This window comes from Eublepharis macularius, chromosome 9 (assembly GCF_028583425.1).
Source record: "Eublepharis macularius isolate TG4126 chromosome 9, MPM_Emac_v1.0, whole genome shotgun sequence".
NCBI lineage: Eukaryota > Metazoa > Chordata > Lepidosauria > Squamata > Eublepharidae > Eublepharis > Eublepharis macularius.
In genome coordinates, this window is record NC_072798.1 from 4,733,400 (window position 1) to 4,760,179 (window position 26,780).

The window sequence follows — 26,780 nt, forward strand, 5'->3', positions numbered from 1 at the left end:
CCCACTGGAATTGTCTAGGGACAGGATCCAGGACAAGTACTCAATGATCACAGGAGGAAACAGCAACACTCCAGCAAGCCTGTCTGCCCCAAGTACAGGCCTCTTCCCCAATTCATTGGGCTCAAACGCTGTTGCTGTGGGAGCTGTTCAGACTCTCTTTTACAGATCCCCTGATAAAGCTGAAGTAAAGTAATTGAACTGAATTATAGTAATTCTCCCACTGTACCAACGCTTTGTTTTTTGCTCCATGCTTAGTGCGGCCCTCCTTTTCTTGCCACTTCCCGTATTCATCAGAATCAGCTTGACTGTTTGCATTAGTCTATGAGGGTCCAAGAGCACAACCCAGCTTGAGAAGAACGAAAGGCAGCAGCTGAGCCCTTCGAGGCAGCTGACCGATGGACGGCCCGACGGCAGCCTTGGCTCAGCCCCCTCCTCCCTCACCAAGAAAGCAACGCAAGCATTCCAGATGCGTTCGGAGTGAAACAGACTACAGCACGGAACTTGTTTCCAGAAAGTTGGCTTTACTTGGCAGTACAGAAGTCATCTGGAGCCTTTCCCAGACAAAAAGCCCAGGCTCCGTCAAATCAATACTGCAGTGCAGTTTGGTCCACCTGAGAAGCCACACACGGTACAGGAGGGGGGGGGAATACTTGCAAACACAGACATACACACCTGGGCCTGCTTTGGAGTTTTGTTCTTGCACCAATTTATTAGTATCGCTTTTTAAAACACAAAGAGAGCCTTGAGGCAGAGGTTGTGTCCCAGCAGATGTAAACAGTTTTGAGAAGCTTTTTAGTGGGGAGGGGGAGAGGGCAGGGAAAGGCAGGAGGGCTCTACGCAGAAGCCCTGCCACGTGGCTACGGTTGCTGTGGATTTTGGCCATAATAACAGCTTGCCATGAAGTTAAGACCAGATGGGAAAAGGCTGCTTGGGATGAGGCCCCCCTGTTGGAGGGTGCAAGGGTTCAGACACACATGGTGGGGGAGGGGTGTGCCTACTGCTTGGACAGAAGCAGAGACTGACGGGAGAAGGGGGTTACAGGAGGCGACACAGGTGTTCAAGTCATTTGCAGCTTATACCCCAGCATCGAGATCAGCAAGAGGGGTGGTAACGGCTGCTGATCCTTGCACACAGGGACCGTTCGATCAAAGCGTGTCAGTATCTGCCAATTTCGACACAGCAGCCTGGTTTGAAAGGATTGACACATGATTACATCCAAAGGGAAGGGGGAGCATTTTGCCAGTGCAGGACTCTTTTCAGTCTCGGAGATAGGATTACAAAAGCAGGCCTTACAATATTGAATTTCATACGGTGCTCGTTTCAGTTCCTCTGTGCACACACCCCACCAGCCGATCGAGATCTCGAATGAAGACTTCGGCAACTCTGCTACTGCTGCTCCTCCTCGCCGTAGATGTCGTTCTTCTTCCGCTTCATCTCTTCGAAGTCGAAGTCTGCACCCATCATCCGCTTGTAAATATCTTTGATGTCGTCACACGTCGTCTCAAAGTGGGTGGTTGCATCGTAAGTGCGGGAGATAAAGATCTAGAAGAAGAAGAAGCAGCCAGAGAGGTTGACTCTCTAGAGCTACTTCCAGCAACACCCTGCCCAGAAATGCTCCCAGCAGCTTCTCAATCGTTCATACAAACCTGGCTCTCTCTGCCCAGGTCCGTGGGGGCGAAGAGGTCACAGACGCTAACAAACCTAGAAGGGAGGGAGAAAATATTTTAAGGAGTGTTGAAGATCCAAAAGTGTGCGTTAGGCATCATCTATTGTACACAAGTCTACCCTGAGGTAGCATAACTTCACAGGAGATTTCCTCCCTACAGCGCATGGTCCATTTGCTTTGCCCATGATAGGGGGCACATGTTCCGAGGCAGAGCTCAAGGTCCACACAGACAAGGGTTCACTCCCTGGTAGCTGAACATAAATGATCACGGGCAGGGGGCCTGGAGAACTGCAGCTGCCAGTCAGAGCAGACAATACCAGGCCAGAGGGATCAGTCCTATGTCGATGAGGCAGAAGCAGTCCAGGATCGCTCCACATACATTTTCCTACACCAGGAAGATCTCCATATTATGAAGCCCTCCACCATCATACCTCATCGGGGCCTTAATAGGGTCAGTATGGCAAAGTGGTTCAAGCAGGACTGGGGAGCTTCAACTTCCTGCCTTGCGTAGCCTGAAGAGGGGAGGGGAGGCCTATCTAACTGCCCCCCCCCACTCCTTGGGAGGAAGGGACACAATTGGAACAGAAGCAGCCTAAAGTAAATGGCGAGACTTGGTGCCATAGAGCGTACGTGGCCAGATCCAGTCAGTGCCCACCTACCCCCCCAGCCCTGCATCTGAGGCCAGGCTGATCAAGGGTGTTGATGAGGGGAAAGCCACTGCTCTGTGGGACTCGGCACACACTTACTTCTGCTCAATGGGCTCCAGGAGCTCCAAGGCAGGCTTGATCTCCTTCTCTGGGTCGTTCGTCTCCACCGTAGTGCTCACAATGGCGATGTACTTCCCTTGCGCTGCCACATTGTGCGCAGATGAGATCATGCAGACATAGATGTCTGAAACACATCAAAGCACCAAAGTTAACTCCATTAGAGTTCTCCATTTGATTCACAGCATTATGGTTGCCGTGGGATCAGGCATTGTTTTATTATTTGGAGTTTTAAGAGTCTCTCTCTACACGAGACATCTGACATGTGAAGAGCATGTGTTGGGAGATGGAATGATAACCGGGAAGGGTGGTTTAAAAAGACACGAGCCAGTGGCAGGGCAAAGGCTTTGCTATACACTGGAGCTGTGTGAAGAACAGGCTGTGAAATGCCAGAAGGGAAACTTCAGCCCATTATAACCCCTTCATGCCCAAGCCTAGCTCTGGAAGGCAGCTCCAGCCCATTTCCATTCCTCACTCCCCTCTGGTTGCCATCCCACAGAGTTTTAGACTGGAGAGGTGAAATTGACAGAGCCTTCCCAGAGGCAAAGATGAAATTAACAAACCCTCTGAGGAGCAATCTCCGCCGGCTCAGTCCTTTTAAACTATGCTTCCCATCTCCCTGCACTTGACGAGCATGTGCCAAGGCGTCTTGTGGAGAGAGACTCTTAGATATGGATACCGCTGGGTTTTATTTGAGAGCTGCCTTGAGCCATCTGGGGAAAGGAAGGCTATAAGCCAGCAGCCCTCCTCATGGAGAGCCACATGCGCCACCACCCTCAACCAAAAGAGCCTCATTTACTTCCACCACCTGGCAAGAGGCCTGCACTGCAAGGAAGCTCGCAACTGACCTGTTCCTCTGGTGGTGGCTGCTCAAAGGTGGGACCCACCTGCCAGCCACACTGGGCAAGGGCCTGCCCACTTTCCTGACGCATGGAGCATTTGCCACACTGGGAAAAAAGTGCTCAGAAGAGACACAGGTGGGATGTCAAAAAGCCACACGTGGCTACTGAGTCTCTCTGCTATAAAGACGTCTAATTTTTTTCTTTAAAGCAGCTTGGCCAACACGTTGCCTTCTCCATTTCCAGGCCGTCAACCTGGCTTAGGCTCCGGATCACGAATGAGCAGAACGCGCTGCAGTCCGTCTGAGACACAGGCTCCGAGGCTGCGGGGGTGGGGCCTGGAGCGAAGGCAAGATGAAAGCCAGTGCGTGGCGCTGAACGCCACAGGAAAGGAAGCCGGGGCCAACCTCACGAGGAGGGCCCACCAGAGGGCGGCTCTGCGCTGACCAATGCAACACACGCTCGCAACAAGCAGTCCAAACGGAAGCAGCTGGCAGGATCCGGCCTCTTTCACGTGAAGAGACCATCAGCTTTCTTTGGCTGGGGGCGGGGAGGAAGAGATGAAGCAGCACCAAGAAGGCCAGAAGTCTGAAGAGCCACAAAGCTCCTTCCTCGGATGCAAGAGCTCTTTTCCTAGGATGTGAACAATTCAGAGGCTGGAAGCCATTTACCACACCACAGTGGGTAACAACGAATCCAGGATTCCATACAGGCCTAGTGGCTCAAGCACATGACACTGTTTGCAGAGTCCTCTCATTATCCGTGGAAATACTGCAAGGGGCTAGAGCCCTGTGCTTGGGTACTTGCTAGGATTTTGAAGGTCTCTGTGGCATTTGGACCAGCTTGGCCAATCAAATTAAAGCACCTGTGGGGGAGGTTACCCAATGCCTACGGAGCGCCAACATGTCCTGAGGTGAGAGTTGTTTGGTGAGAGCCAGTTTGGTGTAGTGGTTAAGAGCAGCAGGACTCTAATCCGGAGAGCCAGGTTTGATTCCCTACTCCTCCACGTGAAGCCAGCTGGGTGACCTTGGGCCAGTCACAGCTCTTTCAGAACTCTCTCAGCCCCACTCACCTCACAGGGGGGTTTGTTGTGGGGATAACAACAACATATTTTGTAAACCACTCTGTGTGGGCGTTAAGTTGTCCTGAAGGGAGGCATATAAATCAAATGTTGTTATTGTGCTTCTGGACTAGCAATGGCTGCAGTTTTATCCAAACACCAACAGAAGCTTATTCAAGCAACAGCTTCCGTTCACTACAGCCGAGTTTGGGAGCTGCCATAAGACAAAGTGGATTCTAGCCCACAAAAAAATGATGCTTGAATAAAACAGTTTTTATAATGTCAGCAGGCTCCTGCTTGCTGTGGCAGCAACAGACAAACATGATGCCCTCCGATGGTTGTTGTGGATTTTCCGGACTGTATAGCTGTGGTCTTGGCATTGTAGTTCCTGACGTTTCGCCAGCAGCTGTGGCTGGCATCTTCAGAGGTGTAGCACCAAAAGACAGAGATCTCTCAGTGTCACAGTGTGGAAAAGGTGTTGGCAGGTAATTTATATCTACTCAGGAAGGTGGGTTTGGGCTGAGTCATCCTGTAAGTTTCCCAGGGTGTGGAATGCTAATGGAGGGAGGCCCTCCCTCCACTGCTTTATCCCCAAGCCCACAAGGCAGCCCCTCTAAAACCACTGCGCTCACTGAAGCCTCACCTGCAACCTTGAAAAGAGCCGAGGCTGTGCAGGCTGCCTGGGGCCACAGATCCCTGCACCAGACTTACCCGACTTCCTGTTCACTTGGTTCTGGGGAATGATGATCTGGCATGAGTTGGCATCGTTTGTGTTCTTGATCGGGTGGCTCAGGACACAGATGACCCGGATCACCTTGCCAACTTTCTTTACTTTGTCTGTGACGTAACTGGGGTCACAGATGAGCTGCTTGCAGCGAGCAATCTGGCAAGGGAGGAGGAAAGAAGACAAGGCTTTAGAAGGGCAGGGGCTGTGATGCTCACACACAAATTGTGACTGGACATCAGGAAACAGCAATAAGAATGAAAGTGGCAGAGTGAACAGGTGGCCCGTGAACTTAATTCCAACGCTGGAGATCAAATATTGCCCACAGCAGTCTGGCAATGAAGCACATCAAGCTGAGAGGGAAAATGAGTTCAAAACCCCAAGCTGTGAGCGCTGGAAAACAAAATCCATGCGATACCTTTCATTGGGGTCATGCCAAATGGCACTAAGCACTGTGCAAGATTTTGAGTTCATCAGAACTCTCCCTCAGGCTGATGTCACAAATATGACCATGCATCCCGTCGTCAGATGCATGGTCAGCTTTTGAGAAGCACAGCTCTCTTCGTCAGATGCATCTGATGAAGAGAGCTGTGCTTCTCGAAAGCTGACCATGCATCTGATGAAGAGAGCTGTGCTTCTTGAAAGCTGTCAATGCATCTGACGAAGAGAGCTGTGGCTCTCAAAAGCTAATGCTACAATAAAGTTGATTAGTCTTAAAGGTGCTACCGGATTCGTTGCTATTTTGCTACTGCAGACTAACACGGCTAACTCCTCTGGATCACAGAGAAGTGAAGTACGCATTCTTTAAATTGAAAAGAACACTGAGGGTTGCTTTCTGTTCTGTGGGCTGAAGGAGGCAATTCACCAAGCGCACCACTTTGGCAAGCACGAGGGAGACCGGGAGGTGTGCCGTTTGAGAAAACCACTCTGGGCACACCTCTGAAGGACAAACATGGCTTCTTTGCTCAGGCTGCTGCTTTACTTTCCTGACACCTCTCAGTCAGGTTCTATTTAGTTTCACATCCTGATCTTCTGGCAGGAAGTCAGGTACAGTACTGGCAGCCAGCAATATGCACCGGCATACCGGGGAGAGGGGGACAGCTGCAGGTACAGGATGTCACTTAAGGTCACTTTCCTCCAAGAAGAACCCGACAGAGGAAGTTCCAGAGCAGATACCAGGTCCGCTGGAAGTTTGAGGCCACACTGAGGTCTTCAGGTGCCCCAAAGGACTTTTGGCTCTCTCGCTGGATCAGGCATTTAACTCAAGGGCCTGCCAGTCTAAGGTTCCCAGGTAGCTCAAAAGCAGAGCCAGGAAAGAAATGCGGCCAAGGGCATTTCAGGCAACCACAGAGGGCTTCTTTGTGCTCAACCCGTTTTCCAAGCTGCCTTAGCAGTAGACGTCACGGCTGCAAACCTGGGCAAAACCATGCTTTACTGTACCTCCCCTTCCGATTTCACTCCAACCACTCGGCCATTTTCTATAACGATCTCTTCAATGGGCTTGTTCAGCATGTAGGTGCCTCCATAGATGGCACTTAGCCTGCCCACAAGAACAAGGGTTTATTCAGGTGTGTTTATACCCCGTTTCCCCCAGTGGGGATCCAAAGCTACTGACGAGTATCATGCGTCCCGCTTCCATTTTATCCTGTGGGGCAAGTTAGGCAGAGTGTGTTGAACAGCCCAAGGTCACCCAGCAAGCGTATGGGGCAGAGCGGAGATCTGAGCGTGGGGCTCTCAGATTCTAGTCCTACACTCTAGCCCCTACACCCCACGTGCTCAGTTGGCACACAAGAGGGTTGATACAAATGGCTCCAAGCACCTCCATACGACTAGGATGGGTCTAGCACACTTTCCTGGCCTTCCGTGACATGACCCCCCCCCTGCCCCATTTTAGCTGAACCGCTCTGTAAGACAGGTTAGTCTGAGGGCAACTAGCTTCAGGGTGCTTTGAACGGGGCTTTGAATTTTGACCCCCACAGGCCAGAAGGCCGACAGCCTGGCTCTCCCAGAAGCTGCCGCCGTCATTCCTACCTACCAGCATAACTTCCAGGGCAAAGCTTTTTGCTCCTCCATTCCCGCCAACCCCCAGGTTCTTGCCCGGGGGCGTCTGGCATTTCCGGGATGAGGGGCACCCCGGAGCCAAAGTCAGTCGAAGGAATCCCAGTTGAAGGAATCCCACTGGATTCCACGCACACTGCCTTACTGAAATGGAAAGCAAGCGAGTTCCCAGAGTGGATTCTAGTTTGCTGCGGAGAAGGAAGCCAAGCCACTGGGCGGAGTGAGGCCTTCAGCCCCACGCAGCTCTCTCAGGTGGGGGGGGGAGAGTGTGAGGCTGCCTTATGCTGAAGCAGACTCGGGGTCCCTCGAGGTCAGTGCTGCGTACTCAGGCTGGCAGTGGCTCTGCGGGGTCTTTCACATCACCCACTGACGGGGGCTTTTAACTGGAGATGCCGCGGACTGAACCTGGGACCTTCTGCACACAAAGCAGAGGCCCCTCCCTCCCCATGAACACTTGAGCTATGCAACTCCTCGATCTCACATACAAAAAAACCCTCAATTCACCCCCTCTCCTCATTCAAGAGGGCTTCTCAGTCCCCCTGGCTGCGCACAGCACTTCCTTTCCTCCTCCAAACCACTCCGGCACAAGGGTTGAAGGCCAGGCCCCGTTCACTCACTCTCAGGGGCACAGAATGGAGTCATTTTGCCAATCCAGAGTTTTGGCAATTTTCCAGTCTGTATTTTATTTTTAACACTCACTGAAAAGGTTTTCATGCTGCAGCTAGGTTTCAGTTGGTAACTTCCTATGCTTTGTTTCTATTGTATTTTATAAGCCCTTTCTGGCAGATTCCTTGCAAAGGCGGCTTAACAAAAATGACTCAATCAATCAATCAATCAATCAATCAATCAATCAATCAATCAATCAATCAATCAATCAATCAATCAATCAATCAATCAACGGCTGTCTCAAGAACCCTCTGGCTTGTTAGGCAAGGTACCCATTGTAAAAAAAAAAACCAGCTAGCTTTACAGGGCTGCCCTGCACGGCAGGCTAGCTACATCTTGTGCTGGCCTGCAGTGCCCAACCCCCCACGGGGGAACCAGGAAAGGTGCCGAGCATGGCAGCAAGGGATGGGTTTCACCCACAAAACCACCACTTCCCTCCAGACAGGCACATGGCTTCCCCCTTGAGGCGATTCTTGGCCCTCCCAAGTGTCGCATGAGCAAGCCGCTCTTTGGGAACCCAGCGGAGGAAGTTCTCTCACCTTGCAAATCCTTGGGGCAGCTCCCCCAGCCCATAGAGAGGGTACAGGTAAGGGCTTTTGCCATATCGAGCTAGAGAGTCGCTGTACAGCTTGATCCGGTTGATGGTTTCCAGGCAAGGCTGGTCTAGGTAGCTGAGAAAAGGGGAACAAGCTGATAAGCAAAGTGGTAAAGGAACAGCGGATGCCCAAACCCCTTGCTCTGCCAGTCTTTGGCCCTTCCCAAAGGCTTCCCCTGCTTGGAGAGCAGACCTCCTTCACACAGACCTTTCCCTCGAGGGCCGCTTGCCTGCCTTATATACTGTACCTAGCAATAGAGAACAATAATCGGGACAACCTAAAGAAATAAACGCTTGTAACAATTGCAAAAATATTCTTATTTGCAATTGTTGTGTTTATTTCATTAGGCTGTCCCAATTATTGTTCTCGATTGCTCTCTCTTCTTGCGATTCTCTGCAATTGGTTACATTACATACTGTACCTAGCATTTCTGAAACCAACTCCATTCAAACTACTCCGCATTTATGAAGATTAAAAGCGGGAAGGGGATAATTGAGGGTAACAAACCACACAACGTAAGAGACTGTGTGCTCCCCAAATAAATCTGCAGGCTATCTGAACGGCTGTGGCAGCAGCCTGGAACAAACTGTTAGGAGGTCTCCAAGACTTGCTTCTGTTAGCGACGGAGCCCACTGGTGGCTTGCCCTGCTGTGGCCTTCGCCTCCTGCACGTTCCGTCTCACTTTTGCCAGTCTTGGCACACACGGACAAGCTCCCTGGGGCATCAGGAAGAGCTGCCACTTACTCATCGGTCCTATACAGGGCAAGAGCATGGCCCGTGAAGTCGATCACATCCTGGCCCAAGTCAAACTTCTTGTACAGGTCTCGCATGGTGTTCTTCTTGGGATCAACCCCTTCGAAAGTACGGGCGTCGTTCTCATCACAGTTGGCGACGTACACCAGGAACTTCCTGAAGCGCCGTTTCTCAAACAAGCCCATCAGACCTGCAAGGACCGGAAACCGTCAGATACGAACGGTTCAGAAGCAAAGACACAGCTGGGCTGTCGCAAGTGACTGAGCTCCCTGTCCTCGCGTACCAGCTCAAAATACCGACAATTGGACATGCAGGACTCCAATGCATTTGCACTATAAAGGCTTTTAACTTCCATTCACAAAAACTGCCGTTGATCAAGATGTGACGCGCTAAACAGCATTCCTAATTTAGCCAGTCCTCTTAACAGCTGCCTTCTTATCAGACAGTCCCAGATCATCAATTCCATCATTCTTCCAGTTTAAGAATGTGCACGTGGGTGGGCCATAGCTTATGCAAGCAACCTTCTCAGATCTTCACATATGAAGTTCCCTCAAAGAACTGAAGAGGTGATACCGTGTGTGTGCATGTGCACACCACCACCACCACCCCCTCACAAGTCCTTGTTGGTTCTTCATCACTATGTAAACGCTCCCAGCCTGGAGGCTGGTATCACACAACTGGGCCCTAGTTTTCCCAGGCAGAGGCTGCCATGAGAAAGGAGGGGAAATCAAGATGGTGGAGGGAAAATATAGGTTGGCTGGGTGGTGTGAAAGAGAGGAGGAGGCTGGAAAAGGGGAGAGGCTATGGGAGCTTTCAGAGAAGAGAAAAACACAGTGGGAGGGGCAAAATTAAATGCCTCTGCAATTTTATCTGTGTCCCCCGTTTGTTCTTATATATTTAGCAAGATCTTTTTTTTTTATCGTATTTATATTCCGCCCTCCCCGGAAGCAGGCTCAGGGAGGAATATAAGATTAAGATAATTTTTCAAGTTTTCATGACCCGGCAACAGCTTTTCAAGATGGTTTGTGAACACATCCTGAAAAAGATATACAACCTAACCATATGGGGCAGTATAGGATATGCCACAAACAGAGGGCAATGGCCCATCAGAAATGTATTGCTCCATTAAGTTTTTTTTTTTTATGTGTAATGAAGTATTGTCCTACTTTGTGTCACAGACTGTTTAACAGAATTTTTTTACAGTTTCAAACATTTACGGTAAGTTTTAAAATTACCTGTGAAACAGCTGCTATTCATGCTTATTGAAGGAAACATTTTTTCAGAATTGCAATACAGGGTGCAACCTATCTCCATGTTACCACTCCACAGTCAGTTTATTAAAATATTTATTCCTCGCCTTTCCTTTCGGCTAAAGTTTGAAGCCTTCCTCCAAATTAAGTGGCTCTTCCACTGGGGGAGGACCCACGAGCAGAGGAGAGCTACCTGACAGGATGGTTGGATCGCCACAAATTACATATTACAGCCAAATGCAAACAGTCTTTTAAAATGCAATAAAAAAGCCTTTGAACTGTGAAATATGCCTTAGTTAGTCACAAAGGGAGTATCAGTTCTCTTCATACAAGAATGGCTGAAAGCACACTGACTTTCATACAGCTAAGATACAAAATATTACATCGCGAAGCCAGTTTGGTGCAGTGTTTAAGAGCGGCAGGACTCTAATCTGGAGAACCAGGTCTGATTCCCCACTCTTCCGCCTGAAGCCAGCTGGGTGACCTTGGGTCAGCCACAGCTCTCCCAGAGCTCTCTCAGCCCCACCTACCTCACAGGGTGATTATCTTGAGGATAATAATGACACACTTTGCAAACCGCTCTGAGTGGGCATTAAGTTGTCCTGAAGGGTGGTATAGAAATGGAATGTTATTATTTTTGTTGTTATTATTACTATTACTATTATTATTAAAGCTTACCTGTTACGGATTTGCTTTTCTACAAAAGATTATCATATCAAAGCTCTCAGCCCAACAAGAGAAAAAAGCCATTCAACATGGTAATTATCAATTCAGGAAGTGGAACGCAAGAAGAGATTTAGAATTTTTCCCAGACTCATCTTCATGCTACACCTGAATGACATGAGGAGTGGCCTCCACACATCTCCTGCACCTCTGAAAACACTCCCCAGGACCTGGTCAAGTTTTGGTGTTTCACATCTTAACGACACTAGAACTGTGACACAGAGAAAGCATCTGCTTACTGGAGGCCAGGGCTTCTGCCTCAGTTGAAGGGACTTTGTAAATCTTCCCTCCCTTGTAGACAAAACTGCCTTCGATCACTTTGAAGTCCAAGTAGCGAGTAACTTCTGTGTAGAGCAACATCTTTACCAGCTGGCCTGGAAACGAGAGAAATTTCGTGTGAACCTACAGGAAGGATACCTACCTCTGAACTAACTGGAGGGCACCACCAGGGGCAGTTTGAAACCCACGAGGAAAGTCTCCTGCACAGCCGAATTAAATATATTATAGGAGCGTCTCCAGGGACAGTGGGAGGAATACTGCGTTATCGTACTGCACTTGATATTTTAAAGTGTAGGAATGGCATTTGATTCTGAGAGGTCATCCGCAGTATTAATCATTGCACAGTAGAAAATATCTCAATGTGGCCAATCTGTACACAATTCAGCCTTTACATGTGATTTAAACTTGATTAAATATATCTTGTAAGAGCCAACTAGAAAAGCAAGATGGACTTAAGCTATCTAGAAATGACTGGCATTCAATATGTTTCCAGAAGCATCAGTGTATAGAGAAGGGAACTGGTGGACATGACTGGGGCAAGTTAGCCACCGTAGCAAATGAAGGTGGCCTTGGCAATGGCAAGCTGGACTTCTGGGTAGGCCTAAACCTCTTCAGAGCTGGACAAGATGCAATCCAGATACATACTCAAATACTAGGAGACAGTCAACAAGGCAAATTTTTCACGTACCGAAAGAGCAGTGAAAATGGGGCTGAATTATATATTCCCTCCAAGACAGGCGAGTAAAGGTGGTTATTCACACTCACAGGCTGCTGAGGCCACCCATGTAACAGAAGGTGTGCTGTGGACTGACTCCCTGTGACAGCTAGCCTGGAAGCAGGCTCTTCGTGTCACCCGGATACCAGCAAGGCAGCAAAGGGGACAGGACATCACCCAGGGATGCTTCTGTTGTCAGGTGGGTGCAGAGAAGCACGCGGAGGGGAACCATGTTTCCAGACACTGGGGGAGTTTGGAAAAGGAAGGCCCACTGCTTCATGCCTTCAGGAGAAGACAGCAAAGTACAGCCACTCACCATTAGCCATCAAGAATTTGGGAATCAGATCCACGTTCCAGTCTCTTCCTCGGCCCATTGACTCTGGTGGAGATCCAGGCAGATTAAACCTTTTGTACAACTTGAAAGACAAAGGAGTCGTGCAGTCAGGGCAGAAAGAGGATGGTGGACCCTCGAGGGTCTCTTAGCAGGACTACGAAAACTGTGCCTTCTACACTGAAGCCCTGTTCACAATGCTACAGCCAGACCAGGAACTTTGATAGAATGAAGAGGTGTCACAAAAGAACTGCAGCTCATCACAGCTCCCAGACTCTGTCTCTCTACTGACTGCAAAATTAGCAGTAGAGCTGCTCAAATACTGTAGAGCATGCAGAGAAGAATGCTGGTTTCACATCTATTCAAGCAAGTCACAATCAGAATTCTACATCATTCTCCACTGTGGGTCTAAAGGCACTTGCCAAGTGCTACAGCCCCAAACAAAAAAGGGAACGTAGTCCTCTGGCTCGGATCCTGCTCTCGGCTCACCCTCCCCAGGGCTTACAAACAGAAGAGACGGTTAGGGTTTGTGGGCTGCACAAACCAACACAACTAGGAACAATTTCATCCTGCCCATTAGCTAGATTTGCTCAAAGGAAACACACCTATTCAGAGGACTGAGTGTATCCAGAAAAAAAAGCCTCTGAGCCGCTCTGTTACAGGTTATAAACAGAGAGGCTGTGGTACAAGCTTAAGTCACACCACACTGGCTAGACTGGCTTGACAGAATTATAACTTTGGGGGAGGGAGATGAGAACCCCCATGGGGAAGGGCCTGCCCCTCCACTCATGTCCCATCTTTGAGCGTGGCTCATGCAAAGTACTGCTGCAGTAGCATCCCACATTGCTGCATGGGTTTTTAGATTCTGGTACCGGTGCTACCCAATTTCGGTCTTGCTCAGCAGGCCAGAGAAGAGCCCGCTCTCCTTCTGGCTGTAGCCCTCCAGACATTTCTTTTACAGCTAAGCCCTGCTGCGTTCTCATGGAAGCCTGCTGCTTCAGGGGGCCTCTTCTGCCCAGCCTCACTTGGCTTAGAAAGGAAGCCGGCATTTGCTGGGCACCCTTCTTAAAGGCAGCAAGACAATGAGCTGGCAGCTTGTTCTGGGCCGCTGCTGCTCCCCGCAAACCGTGACCCGTTAGCTAACCCGAGTGCGCGCAAGAATCAGGCGCTGCTTTGTCCTCTGCAGGCACAGTGGTCCAGGCTGCTCAGGACTGTCAAACCTGACTAGCAGTGAGAAGACAGGGAGCAGCTGCTTCAAGCCAGGATCTTCCCCATTTTATCGCCATTCAGAATAAAAAAAATCATGCTTAGGACCCCCCCCTCGCATGCGGGAGGCTGCTACGTGCAGCCCACCTTCTGCCTCTTAAATACAGAGCCACTAAGAACAGAAGGCGCAGATGACTTTTGTTTCCAACGAAGGAAAGCAGAAAACATTCGTAGCACCTGGGAGTACTCACATCTTCCAGGGGTGTGATAGATGCACTTTCACCCCCATAGTATGCATTGCGATCCATGTGAAGGACCTTCTTCCCGTTCACCGACATGATGCCAGAAAGGATGCATTCCTGCATGAAGAACAGCCAGCATTAGACCGCAGAAGACCCCAGGTGTGTCCCCTCCCACTACCCTTCATTCTTCATGTACAAGAACCTGTAGAAGGGGCAGGAAATCCCCCTTGCGCCGTCTGAGCCTGGTTGGCAGACGGAGGCAGCATGAACACCGTGTCCGGGCTCAGTAAAACGAGTAGTAGAAAAGCATCCAACATTATTCATTAACTTCCTGTAACCAACCTGTATTAAACTGGTATCCTGCAAGAGGTTTTTCCTATAAACTGCCACAATAAGCCAACTGAAAGTCTAACAAGCTCTGAACTCCCGGATCTGCAAACAACACAAATGTAGGTCTACTTTAAAGCCACGGCACTAAACAAACCAGCAGCAAACCACAGAACTTGCTCCTTTGGCTTGGGGCTTTTGCAGAGCTAGCTTGAAGCATTGAATGCCTCTTGTGAGAAACTGCAGCAGCCATATAAGGCGTGCGACGCTTATCGAGTCCACCTGCCAAGCGGGAAGAAGTGTTTTGGCTAGCACCTCTGATGACCAATAGTACGCACAGTGGCATATGTTACTGTGAAGAGGAAACCTTTCCATGATAGCAGTTCTGCCCAGACATTCCAGGTCAGAGTCCAACACCGGCCTGCCAACGCTGCAGACGCTTGCTTGACCAAACCAGGGGTGTGGCTCAGCAGGCAAGCAGAATCAGCCCAGTCATTTCCACTTCCTCTGGCTGCTGAACTCCAGCTTCAATCAGAGCCTAAAGCAGAAGGCCTAGAGATCAAGGGGCGGGAGGGAGGAGGGGTTGTACCCACAGCCCAGCTGCATGCACTGTAGGGAGCCAAACAGCTCATGACCTTTTCTCACCTAGAGCCCTACATTTCTCTAAGCAGCTGCCTTGGCCACTCAGTGTCCCGCTACCCAAAGTCCAGCCACTTCCAGTCTTGGATACTCAACACCACTAATGACAATCAAGTTTAGTTTGTGCTTGTGAAGTTGTACTAGGAAAAATCGTGAAGCTGAAGCATCTTTTGTTTTCCGCTGATATGGAACTGCTCATAAGCAAATGGCTTTCATCATTCCCTCTATTAGGTTTCTACAGCTACGGATGGCACAAGAAGAACTAAATGCAGCACGATCCAAGCGGTCACGCAATACCACTGGCTGATGCTGGGCACGCAAGTTCCTGCCCACGTGTTCTTTGCTGGTTCAGAGCTCAGTCTTCGAAACCTGAAAATCTAGATTTCTTCAGGGATCATTTTTCCTAACATGCCACTGCTGCAACTGAGTATTGTGTTTACTCATTGTGTCAGCCCATTTCTTTACATTTCTCCAGGAAGGCTACAACCAGAATAGATCCACTTCTGGCACCATGTGGAAATGTGTCTGATGCTGCTCAAGCAAGTAAACCAGCTTTCAGAGACCCGCCACATTAGTACCTTGAGTCTTCCAAGTTTTTGGGAACAACTTGTACTAGATGAAGCTAAAACCTCTCCACCTGAACAACCAAGGAGGGAGCATTTGGATTTAGGCAGTCATCGGGTGACCAACCGCATGTAAACAAGGGGTGATCCTACAGTTGTACTTCTGTGCCGTGGAATGCAGCAAACTATAGATGCATATTTAAAATATCTCAACTGTGCTAGCTTATATCCATGTAAGTGTTGTGGTTCTTCAAGGCCTTCAACAGAGAGGAATATGAAACGGTATACTGTGGTATAATTATACTTATAAAACTGCACGTGGAAGATGATAAATCTCAGGGGGGGGGGGTTTCTGGGAAAAGAAGTGGCGGAACTCTCAAGAGGGAAATGAGGAAGAAACACACGGGATTCTTTGAAATCATATTATTTTCAAGCACTATTGCTGAGCATTTTCAAGAGGTGCCGGAACTCCGTTCCCCCATGTTCCCCCTGGAAAAAAAAGCCCTGACAGCTTACATCAAGTGTTGCTCAAAAAAGAAAAAAAAATAAGGTATACAAATTTTCCCTAGCCTCTTCTGCCAAGTAAGGCAGCTCATGATCTGTTAGCTTGCTGGATTTGTGCGCTGTGAGGACATCGCAGCCTAGGTCAGCTTTACAGAGTATGTGCCGAATATGTCCCAGTTATCATATAATGAAGTTTCACTTAGATGTTAGGTGACTAAGAGAAGACCACCGTACAGGGTCTAACACAGTTTTGCAACGAGCCACTTGCCTTGGGGGCCACCTTGCAAGTGACAGACCATTTCTTCTAGGCAAACGGCTTTAGATGGGAAGGAAAGACACAGGCAAGTAAGTTGTTTGACCTAAAAGGTGACAGCAGATTAATGTATTACTATTGTAACAGGCTTGCAATGAGAAGACTATATATAGGGGTATTAGTAAGTGAACTTTCATTACAGGGAGCAGAAGGCCTAGCTGCCGCTCTATTCTGTTTAATACACACACACACTACTAAGAGGACAATATTACGCCACCATCACTTGTTTATTTAGAACACTGAACAAACAAGATCCAATACCCACACCCCAAACTATCAACCCTACAACCTACTGTACTTAATGGCGTTCTTGGTGAGAGTCTGGCTACCTGGCATTTAATTTCCCCCAGGCCAGTCTGGCTAAGGATCCTGACGGTGTTTTGCCATCTTCTGGGCACGGAACAGGAGTCACTGGTGGCGTGGGGAGGGGAGATAGTTGTGAATTTCCTCCACTGTGCAGGGGGTTGGACTAGATGACCCTAGAGTGCCCTTCCAACCTTATGATTCTATTGGCCAAAAATAAAATTTGGGGCACCTGGAAGGAAGCGATCATAAAAGCAAACCCAGTTTGGTTCACATTTTCACTTTTTATCTACAGACCCAGAGCAGAAACCCAACTAATTTTTAAAAAGTTAGTACTAGCAATAACCTATTAGCAATGACCAAAGCTTTATGACACCCTCAGTGGTAAGACTGAGGGCTGTTCTAAGTGCTCCAGTGAAGCCTGTCCACAGCTCACCAGTTCTGGGAAAGTAAAAACACTAGGTTAAAAAGAGGTGTAAATTCAGGGCTGGAGGAACGGCATCCAGCGAAAGCTGGAAACAAACTCTGCCTCACAGCTGCCCAGATGTAACTTCATTCTCACTAAGCAATACCCAATAGGAATTAAGGGATGGATCCCGCAGTGCCTCCATCTTCCCTCCACTGAGCAGAAAATGTCATGTACAGGAAATGTGTTAGTGAGTGTCACAGGAACAATTTTAGTAGACAGACAAAGCTGTATTCATTATACAGGATCAGACTGCTGGCCTACCCTAGTCAGTACTGTCTACTTTAACTGACAGAAGTTCCACAGATAGAGAACTTACCTACTATCTGATCCTTTTAACTGGAGATACATGCCAAGGAGATGCTCCACCAGTGAGCATCACTGCACCAGCTGACAGAGCTGTTTAATTCTAGCACCAGAGGAGTTAGCCATGTTAATCTGTAGTAACAAAATAGTAGAGTCCAGTTGCACCTTTAAGACTAACCAACTTTATTGTAGCATTTTTTAAGAGTCACAGCTCTTGTCGAAGGCTTTCACGGCCGGAGAACGATGGTTGTTGGGGGTTTTCCGGGCTGTATTGCCGTGGTCTTGGCATTGTAGTTCCTGACGTTTCGCCAGCAGCTGTGGCTGGCATCTTCAGAGGTGTAGCACCAAAAGACAGAGATCTCTCAGTGTCACAGTGTGGAAAAGATGTAGGTCATTTGTATCTACTCAGGAGGGGTGGGGTTGAGCTGAGTCATTCTGTAAGAGTTTCCCAGGGTGTGGAATGCTAATGGCGGGAGGCTTCACTGAATCCTGAGGAGGTTCTTTTGCATATGGATTGGTGCTTGATGTGCTAATCTTCTCTGCAGGGCTATTGTCGGGTGTGGAGTGTTTTGTTGGCCTGGTGTTTTTCAGAACTGGAGCCCATGCTCTGTTCATTCTTAAGGTTTCTTCTTTCCTGTTGAAATTTTGCTTATGCTTGTGAATTTCAATGGCTTCCCTGTGCAGTCTGACAAAGTAGTTGGAAGTGTTGTCCAGTATTTTGGTGTCCTGGAATAAGATACTGTGCCCTGTTTGAGTTAGGCTATGTTCAGCCACTGCTGATTTTTCAGGCTGTCCAAGTCTGCAGTGTCTTTCATGTTCTTTTATTCTTGTCTGGATGCTACGCTTTGTGGTCCCGATGTAAACTTGTCCACAGCTGCAGGGTATACGGTATACTCCTGCAGAGGTGAGGGGGTCTCTGCTGTCTTTTGCTGATCGTAGCATCTGTTGTATTTTTCGGGTGGGTCTGAATACTGCTTGAAGGTTATGCTTTTCCATAAGCTTTCCCATCTGATCAGTAATTCCTTTGATATATGGCAAAAACACTTTTCCTGTAGGTGACTGTTTTTCCTTGGTTGTTTGATTCATCCTGGGTTTGATTGCTCTTCGGATTTCATTTCTGGAGTAGCCATTTGCCTGAAGTGCGTGGTTTAGATGATTAATTTCCTCATTGAGAAAGCGCGGCTCACATATCCGTCTTGCACGATCCACTAATGTTTTCATTATGCCTCTTTTCTGTCGGGGGTGGTGATTGGAGTTTTTGTGTAAGTACCGATCAGTGTGAGTTGGTTTTCTGTAGACCTTGTGACCTAACTGAAAGTTTGCTTTGCGGATGACCAAGGTATCCAGGAATGAGAGTTTTCCCTCACTTTCTTTCTCCATTGCGAATTGTATGTTCAGGTGGATGTTGTTGAGATGATTCAAAAACTCCCCCAATTCTTCCTCCCCATGGCTCCAAATGATGAATGTATCATCCACAAACCGGAACCATACACTGGGTTTGTGGGGTGCTGATTCTAGAGCTGTTTTTTCAAAATGTTCCATGTAGAAGTTTGCTATAACTGGGCTGAGTGGGCTCCCCATGGCCACCCCATCCATCTGTTCATAGAATTCGTTGTCCCATTGGAAGTAACTGGTTGTCAGACAATGATGGAATAAGGCTGTTACATCCTCTGGGAAAATCTGATTAATCAGTGCAATAGTGTCTTTTACTGGAACCTTGGTAAACAGGGATACAACATCAAAACTGACAAGTATGTCTTGTGGATTGAGTTTCAGAGAACTGATTTTGTTGATGAAATCTGCTGAATCTTTGATGTAAGATGAGGTTTTCCCGATGTGGTCCTGCAGGAGATCTGCCAGATGTCTAGCTAATTCATATGTCGGTGAACCAATGGCACTCACAATGGGTCGGAGTGGGACTGAAGAACCTCCTCAGGATTCAGTGAAGCCTCCCGCCATTAGCATTCCACACCCTGGGAAACTCTTACAGAATGACTCAGCTCAACCCCACCCCTCCTGAGTAGATACAAATGACCTACATCTTTTCCACACTGTGACACTGAGAGATCTCTGTCTTTTGGTGCTACACCTCTGAAGATGCCAGCCACAGCTGCTGGCGAAACGTCAGGAACTACAATGCCAAGACCACGGCAATACAGCCCGGAAAACCCCCAACAACCATAGTCACAGCTCTCTTCGTCAGATGCATTTGACGAAGTGAGCTGTGACTCTCGAAAGTTTATGCTACAATAAAGTTGGTTGGTCTTAAAGGTGCAACTGGACTCTTTACTATTTTAATTCTAGCAGAAAACTTTAGACCACAGTACAAGGCCAACTGCATTACAAGGGTCAAGTCTGCCGCTAAAGGGCTATGCTGGTGTATGGCAGAACACCCGTTCTGGAAACAAAACTGCTTTTATGCCATGCCACAAGATCGGCAAAAGCATCAGCTGTAGCTTTTGCCCAAGGCCACCTCCTCTGCATCTGAAAAACTCACAGTCGAAACTAGTCAAACAAGGTTTTAGGTTTGCGCATTAACTAACTCCAAGACCTCCCAGCAAGCATCCATGGCAGAATGTGGATTTGAATTTGGAACAAATGCGTATCAAGAAATGTCATGTGCACTGGACTGCTGCACTCATTGCAAAGAGCTCCTTCTACTGCAATTGACAAACTCAAACCTGCCAGCCACCTTCACTGGTACTTACTTCTGTTTTAAGTCTACATATTCAGTCATCCAAGTTAAGTGCTGCAAGAGTGACATTAAGCGCTGCAGGCGTGACAATCTGAAGAATAAGCACAGCTAGACTCAACATTGAAAAGGACAGTTAAAAGTGTCACGGACTATGAATCCATTTCTGGCACCAAGGGGGTACGTGGTCCAGCTAACTTGCTTAGGAACAAGGTCGTCTGGTTTCAACCATGGAACCTGAAGACGGAGGAAGCTTAGTGTGAGAAGACCTCCCCTTACTGGATTACAAAGGGATGTCAGGTGAAAAGCCAAGGCCTAAGAACTCACACCACCTCATCAGAAATCCTTACTGGACAGAACTTCTGAACATCACTGACCAAGCATTATACTTCAAATGTCACTAACGGTTCCTTCCAAGATCTCCAAAGCACTTCAGCAACCTTTGCTGCCTCACCCTAGGGCACAAGTTGCACATTTCTCATTGGTCAGAGAATATGAAGTTCTAACCTTACTTCCTGCAGCTGATTTTGAGGTAATCAACAAAGCAGTCCCATGAGGCAGAACACCTGCAATATACTTAGAGATGGCATAGCTCTACAGAGACATGCACTAATTCTCACTTAGGGACTGGCAGTCATTAACCTGACCAGTTGCTTCTCCAGCCAAGGCCCGGCATGCATATGCTGTGGTTTGCTCCCAGCATGAGAGAGAATTCAAGGGCTGCACTCAAATTCTACAGATTCCAGAAATGACAGAGGAGGAAATTAGCAAGAAGGAAGCAGGCACTGATTGCAGACCAGATATCACACCATCACTCCACAACTACCGCCAGCGTTGCCATTTTTAAGACATTTGCAGTTTGAGCCAATGTACGTTCGCTCACAGGACTGACTCCATAATGACTGAAAGTGCCGAGCCTTCATTCTACTTGACCGCTGAAGTCAACAGTAGCATTCAAACCACAGTGACTGTTACTATGGAAGGTTTTCTGTTTTGGACACCACCACAATGGACTGTTAGGGGTCTTTAGCCTGGACTCAGATGCCGAATCAGCCACTGTTCACTGGGTAGCATCAAACAAATTGCCTTCCATCCTGTTCAGCTACATCAAGGATTTCTTAAAATGAGGCCTGGAAATAAGATAAAGGAGCTTCAAGCGCAAAAAAAGGCATTTATAACTGGAGGGCACTTATAGAATTGGTTCATAAAAGAACTGTAACTGGAGCGTAACTGGAGCGTAAGGAGTGGGGTTTACTTCCAAAATCCAGTTTCAAAGCCTTCACTTGCACTCCTAGGTGAGCAGTAATCATTTAGAAGTGCTGTAGAACAAAAAAGTCAAATAGATTATGCCTCGTCACCGCTTGTTAGTGACTTCAAAAAGTCGACTGGCTCCCTTATTCGGAAACAGCCTCATGTCCTAGTCAAAGAATGGAAGACTGGCGGTCAAAATTCTCACCTACACTGATTTTCTTACTTCATTTATACCCCACCATTCTCCTCAATAGGGACCTAAAGCAGCTTATAACATTCTCCACTCTTCTATTTTATCTTTGCACCAACTCTGTGAGGTAGGCTAGGCTGTCAGAGCATGACTAGCTCAAGATCATCCAGTGAGCTTCCATGGCATAGCAGGAATTCGAACCTGGCTCTCCCATAGCCTAGACCAGCACTCCTAAGTACTACACCATGCTGGGTCACAATCGCAAGGTGGAAACTCTTACAGTAGCAGCCAAGACTGAGATTCCGGAATTGTACCAGACCACTTGTACTGCAAGAGTGTGCTCAGCCAACTTCTAGCACAAGGCATCTTTGACTGCAGCAGTATGTACCTTTGAGCACATCTGTTGTGTTGCTTATATGCAGTGTTTGTCAAGGAGAACTGTTTTGTCTTTGGTGTTTACACCTCTTGAAAAGCCACAAGTCTAAGCCCTGGCTGAAGCCTCAAAACCAAACTCTGATAGACAAGAAGCAGTCAATGGAAGTACAGGGAAGAATTTTACCAGTTAGAAGAATGACCTGCTAGTTAAAATCTCACTCAGCGTTTCTTTTGAATGCAGGAAAGTCACGGCCTGTGGGGTATGACACTCACAAAAGTTGTGAATTCAGGCCCACAAGAATCCAGATTCCAGGCAGAAGAAAGTGCAAGTCTAGTCTTACTTGTATCACTTGTTTATTTTGGACAGCTGCTCACAAAGACTACGAGTCGCAACTTCCTGAACCCCAGAAAATGGGCGTATGCTAATGCACTCGGCAAAATGGATTCTATAACCATTTGCCCAACCAGAGTAGGTTTCATGTGTTATTAGCGGCAGTCTAGTCACTACCACATCCAACAGCTAACCACAGAAGTACTAAAACACTGAAAATGCACACAGCTCTTAGCAGAATTACACCCGAGGGCCTCCAAAGTCAGGGAGGAATGCAAAGCAGTCCAAATGCAGGAATCTCTGCTCTACCCCTCTGAACGAATGAAGCTTAGAGAACAAAAGCAGGAAAGAGCTGGTTTCCACCACTGCAGGAAGCATGCATTCATTCAGCCATATTTATTTCTCCCGAGTCCTGGGCGGAACAATGCCTCTTCTCTCCTCCTATGACTTGTCACACACCATTCATTAAGATCAGTTTCTTTACTACCAGCACTGTTAGCTAAAAGGCAACATTATCATTGATAAAATTTCTATGCAGCAATGAAAGAGGAAAGCCATTTTGTGAGCAGAACACACACAAGGCTGCTGAAGAATCAGGCGACTAATCTTTTCACAATGGCTACCATTTTTTTTTACACACACACACGCATTCATTCAAACAGACACCAAGTCATCAGACGATGGCCCATGGATGAAGGGGAAGAAGGGATGTTGAATCTGGTCCCTTTGCAAAGCATATACCACTGAGCTATAGGCCCTTCCCAATTTTCATAGAGACTGCCAGGAAAAACACCGCCCCCCCCCCCAGATATCACAAGAGCTACATTAGGGTGCCTTAGAATAGCGCTGCATCCACCTCTACATAAAGGAAATCACCGCGGCAGAGAAGACCCAAGGTCAGCTAAGAGCCAGCTTCTTTCAGGAACATGAAGCCACAGCAGCAACTTAGTCTTTGTTTTGCAACACGTTCATTTCCTGAAGACTCCTCTAACAAACAGCTTCAGGAAATGTTCAGATTCATATACCACCACTGAGGGAGGCGTTATCAATGATGTTCCACAACTGGGACATCAAGGCGAGAAGGCAGTGACAAATCCTGATCATCTAACACAAGGCCTCTGAAGGTGACACAGGAGCAACAGAGGAAGGCATAAGCAGTTAATATTTGCGGAAATCTCTGCTCCTCCCTTCATTTAAACAGGGCGCTTGTTCGCCTGCTGTCATAGACTTAGTGTCAACAGAATCTGGCTCTTGTACGACAGACCAACATGGCCACCCACCTGAAACTGTCAACAGAACAGTAAGAGGTGACAAAAGGGTAAACAGGGTGGGGTGGCAGGCAGCAAGAAACTGTATTGGGGGGGGGGGAATCAAAAACACAAAGGAAAAGGAAGGCCTGGGATGTGAGGGATATCGGAGAAGGGCAACTGTAAGAGGAAACGAAAGAAGGGCACCCAAAGGATGACAGCTGGAGGCAGGACGCATTGCATTCACGTGGCTAAGGAACACAAGAGCGGTCCCCATTCACTGCCGTAAGAGACCAGCAGGAGGGTGCCTTCTCAAGAGAATCCACTGCACAAGCCATGGAGGCTGTATAGGGGAGTGGCTTTCACTAGAAAGAGGAAAGGCAGGCGCATAAGATGTGAGAGCCAAGGAAGCTGGCTAATAGGCCAGGGATGCTCTTACGTGACCAGATGGGGCCAGGGCAAGATGGGGGTGGTGGGGTGATCAGACACCAGCAACTGGCAACAGAGACAAAAGGGATGGGACCAAGGAGAAGAAGCTACTGGAATTGGGGCAAGGGGAGAAAGCAGTGCAACGGAAAAGCAGTAAAAAGAGAGGTTACATAACCACTCAAGTGAGCAGGAGGGAGGCAGTGGGAAGGAGACGGGCGAAGACAAGCAGCAGCAAAGGGGGCTTTTAAGCCGGCAGCAAGGCTGGTACTGGGAAGCTAAACCAAAGGGCTGCAAACAGGGAACTATGAACAGAGAAGGAGGATAAACTAGAAGGGGAAGCAGGCGCAACGGAAGCACCTGTTCAGATGCAGCAAAGGGCTCTGTGAGGGATGTCAGACTGGGGACACGAAGGTACGTGTGCCATTTCCGAATGGATTCCAGGAGGCAGGCCACAGAGAAGCGGGAGCCTAGGCATGTCTGCCATTTCTGAACGAAGGCAGACTCTAAAGGAGTGGGAGGATGGGCTCTAGCACAAATACACTCAAGGTTAAAAGGGGTTACAAAGCAGCACATTCAAAGCTCTGCTCCTGCTGCCAAATTATGATCTGAGAGACTCAGGTTCAAATCCTGACTCAACCATGGAAGCTTGCGGAGTGATTTTGGGACAGTCCCCCTTTCACAGCCTAGCATACCTCAGAGGGTGGTTGTGAGGAAAAAAAGGAGGAAAGGAAAACGTTGCAAATTACTGTGGGCCCCCACTGAAGAGTAAGGCAGAGTATAAAAAGAAGTAAATGCATAGAATTATATTGGTGCATTGCTCTTGGAGACTGGTGAGACTATTGCAATCTTAAACAAAGTAAGGCAAAATAAAATAAGCGATCCAGCCTAGCCAGCTTCACAGGCCTGTTGCAGAGGATAACACTACACATTCCATCCTAGAAAGCAAGCACGACACAAGTGTAGTTTTATGACAAAAGTAGAAATGGGGGAAACAGTGATAGGAAAGACACAAAGGGCCCCTCGGGACAAGGAAGGGGTTTTAAGAAGCATGGGGTGGGGGAGTAGGATGCCGTTCAGGACAGGGCAAAGGAAGGAAATGAAAAGGGCATGGGGGGGGGTTGAGCAAGCCAGGTGAGCTGCATAATGGAAGCAAGAGGAACAACAGAAAGTCAGAAGAAACACCAATGAGGATGAGCAAGATTCAGGTCCAGCAGCACCTTAAAGATCAACTAGATTTCGAGCTCATTCCCTGGAAATCTAGTTGTTTTTTAAGGTGCTACTGGACTCAAATCATCCTCATCTATTACAGACTAACATGGCTACCCACTTGAAACTATCAAATAGGGACGGAAAAGGAAACAGGGGGATTTGGGGGAGGGGGGGGAGATGGCAAGAGAAAGCCCTGCAAAGAGAAGGGCACAGAACGGGTAAGGTGGCGGGGGCCCTGGGGCATTCCCTGGCATGTGTTGGCAGCTGCTGTCAAGGATGAGGATGACCAAAAATATATCCTTATGCCCTGAAAATTTGAGTGGGGGGGGCAGAGAACGGGTGAGAGGAAAAGGGGGAGAAGAGTCTGGAGCTAAGAGAAGTGAGCTGCCATTAAAGAAAGGTAAAGAAATCTGTCACCCCACAGAGGTGAGGGAGGAGCTTACTCTGAGGAACAAACAGGGAGGGCTCAAGGCTGCCAGAGTACAGCCCTGGGGTTAGAGCTCCAGCTTAGACTACTTTATTCATTTACGTTATTTACAGTCCGCCTTTTTCACGGAGACTCAAGGCAGATTACACAGTGCGGGTCGGTACAGCCCATTCCAAAGACATTTAAACCAGCATTAAATAAGCCCTTCACCACCTGAGTTTCCTGGCCAGTCCCTCCCGCTTCCACCTCAAAGGGTTGTTGTGAAGGTAAACTGGGAAGGGGGGATGTAGGCCTCCCTGAGAGAAAGAGGGGGACGATGGGGGGGGGAGGAAGGTGGAGGAGGGCAAAGAAGCTGACCTGGGTAGTCAATGAGGGGGAAAGACAGCAGCTGAGAGGGGGGCAGAGGCAAAAAAGATTTATGCATGGGGGGGGGCTATGACATGGAACCACTGGAAGGCAGGGGGCAGAGACAGGCAGTTCTTATGCGTGGGGGGGGGACAGTGAAGCAGGAGGGGAAAGAACAGAGAGCTCATTGGGGGGCAGAGGCAAAAGGTTCCTATGCATTGGGGGCGGATGACAAGGAGCCATGAGAAAGTGGGGGGCAGAGGCAGACATTGTTATGAGTTGGGGGGCAGCAAAGAAGGAGGGGACCGAACAGACAGCACTTGGAGGGCCAGAGGCAAAAGGTTCTTATGTGTTGGGGGGGGGGGTGACAAGGAGCCACGGGAAGGGGGGGCAGGGGCACACAATCCTGACACGTTGGGGGGCAGTGAGGGGGGAGGGGGAAGAACAGGCTACAGTTCTTATGTGTGGGGGGGGAGTCCTGGAGGGCAATGAGGCGAAGGGGGGGAAGAGCACTTGGGGGGGCAGATTTTTACGTCTGTGGGGGGGGCGAGAGGGTCGGCGAGGAGGGAAGCCCAGGCAGCGGCGGGGGGCGTGGGGAGGCGGCTGCTGCGTGCTGAGGGGAGCCTTGGCGCGGCGGGGGCGCCTGTCAGGGAGGGCCCCACCCTGAAAAGGCCTCGAGGAGGAGGAGGGGGGAGGGAGGGGGCCCGCCGCGTCCTCGCCCCGCCCCGCCCCGCTCACCGTCAGGCCGGTGCCCAGCACGATCACGTCGTACTCCTCGTTCATGGCGCGGGCGAAGCTGAGGCGGCTGAGGCGGGGGCTGGGGCGGCGGGGCCTGGGCGGGCCGGGCGCGTCGTCCTTGGGGCGGCGGGCGGGGCCGGGCTCGGGGCGGCGCTGGGGCCGGGGCGGCTCGTCCGGGCGGGCGGAGGCGGCAGCGGCGGAGGAGAAAATGGAGGCGCCGCGGCCGCCGTGAAGAGACCGCGCCAGGGGGGCG

At 49.0% G+C, this 26,780-nt stretch overlaps 1 protein-coding gene across 1 annotated transcript; it reads right to left on the reverse strand.

Moving 5' to 3' along the window:
- Positions 1 to 501: 501 nt before the first annotated feature.
- GDI2 (GDP dissociation inhibitor 2) lies at positions 502 to 26,780 on the reverse strand. The gene is made up of 11 exons (XM_054988190.1): positions 26,528 to 26,780; positions 13,882 to 13,989; positions 12,410 to 12,509; positions 11,339 to 11,473; positions 9,118 to 9,316; positions 8,317 to 8,448; positions 6,494 to 6,593; positions 5,041 to 5,212; positions 2,413 to 2,557; positions 1,647 to 1,701; positions 502 to 1,542 (listed from the first exon to the last, which is right to left on the reverse strand). The coding sequence occupies exons 1-11, from the start codon at positions 26,570 to 26,572 to the stop codon at positions 1,387 to 1,389; spliced, it is 1,347 nt and encodes a 448-aa protein (XP_054844165.1). The 5' UTR covers positions 26,573 to 26,780; the 3' UTR covers positions 502 to 1,386.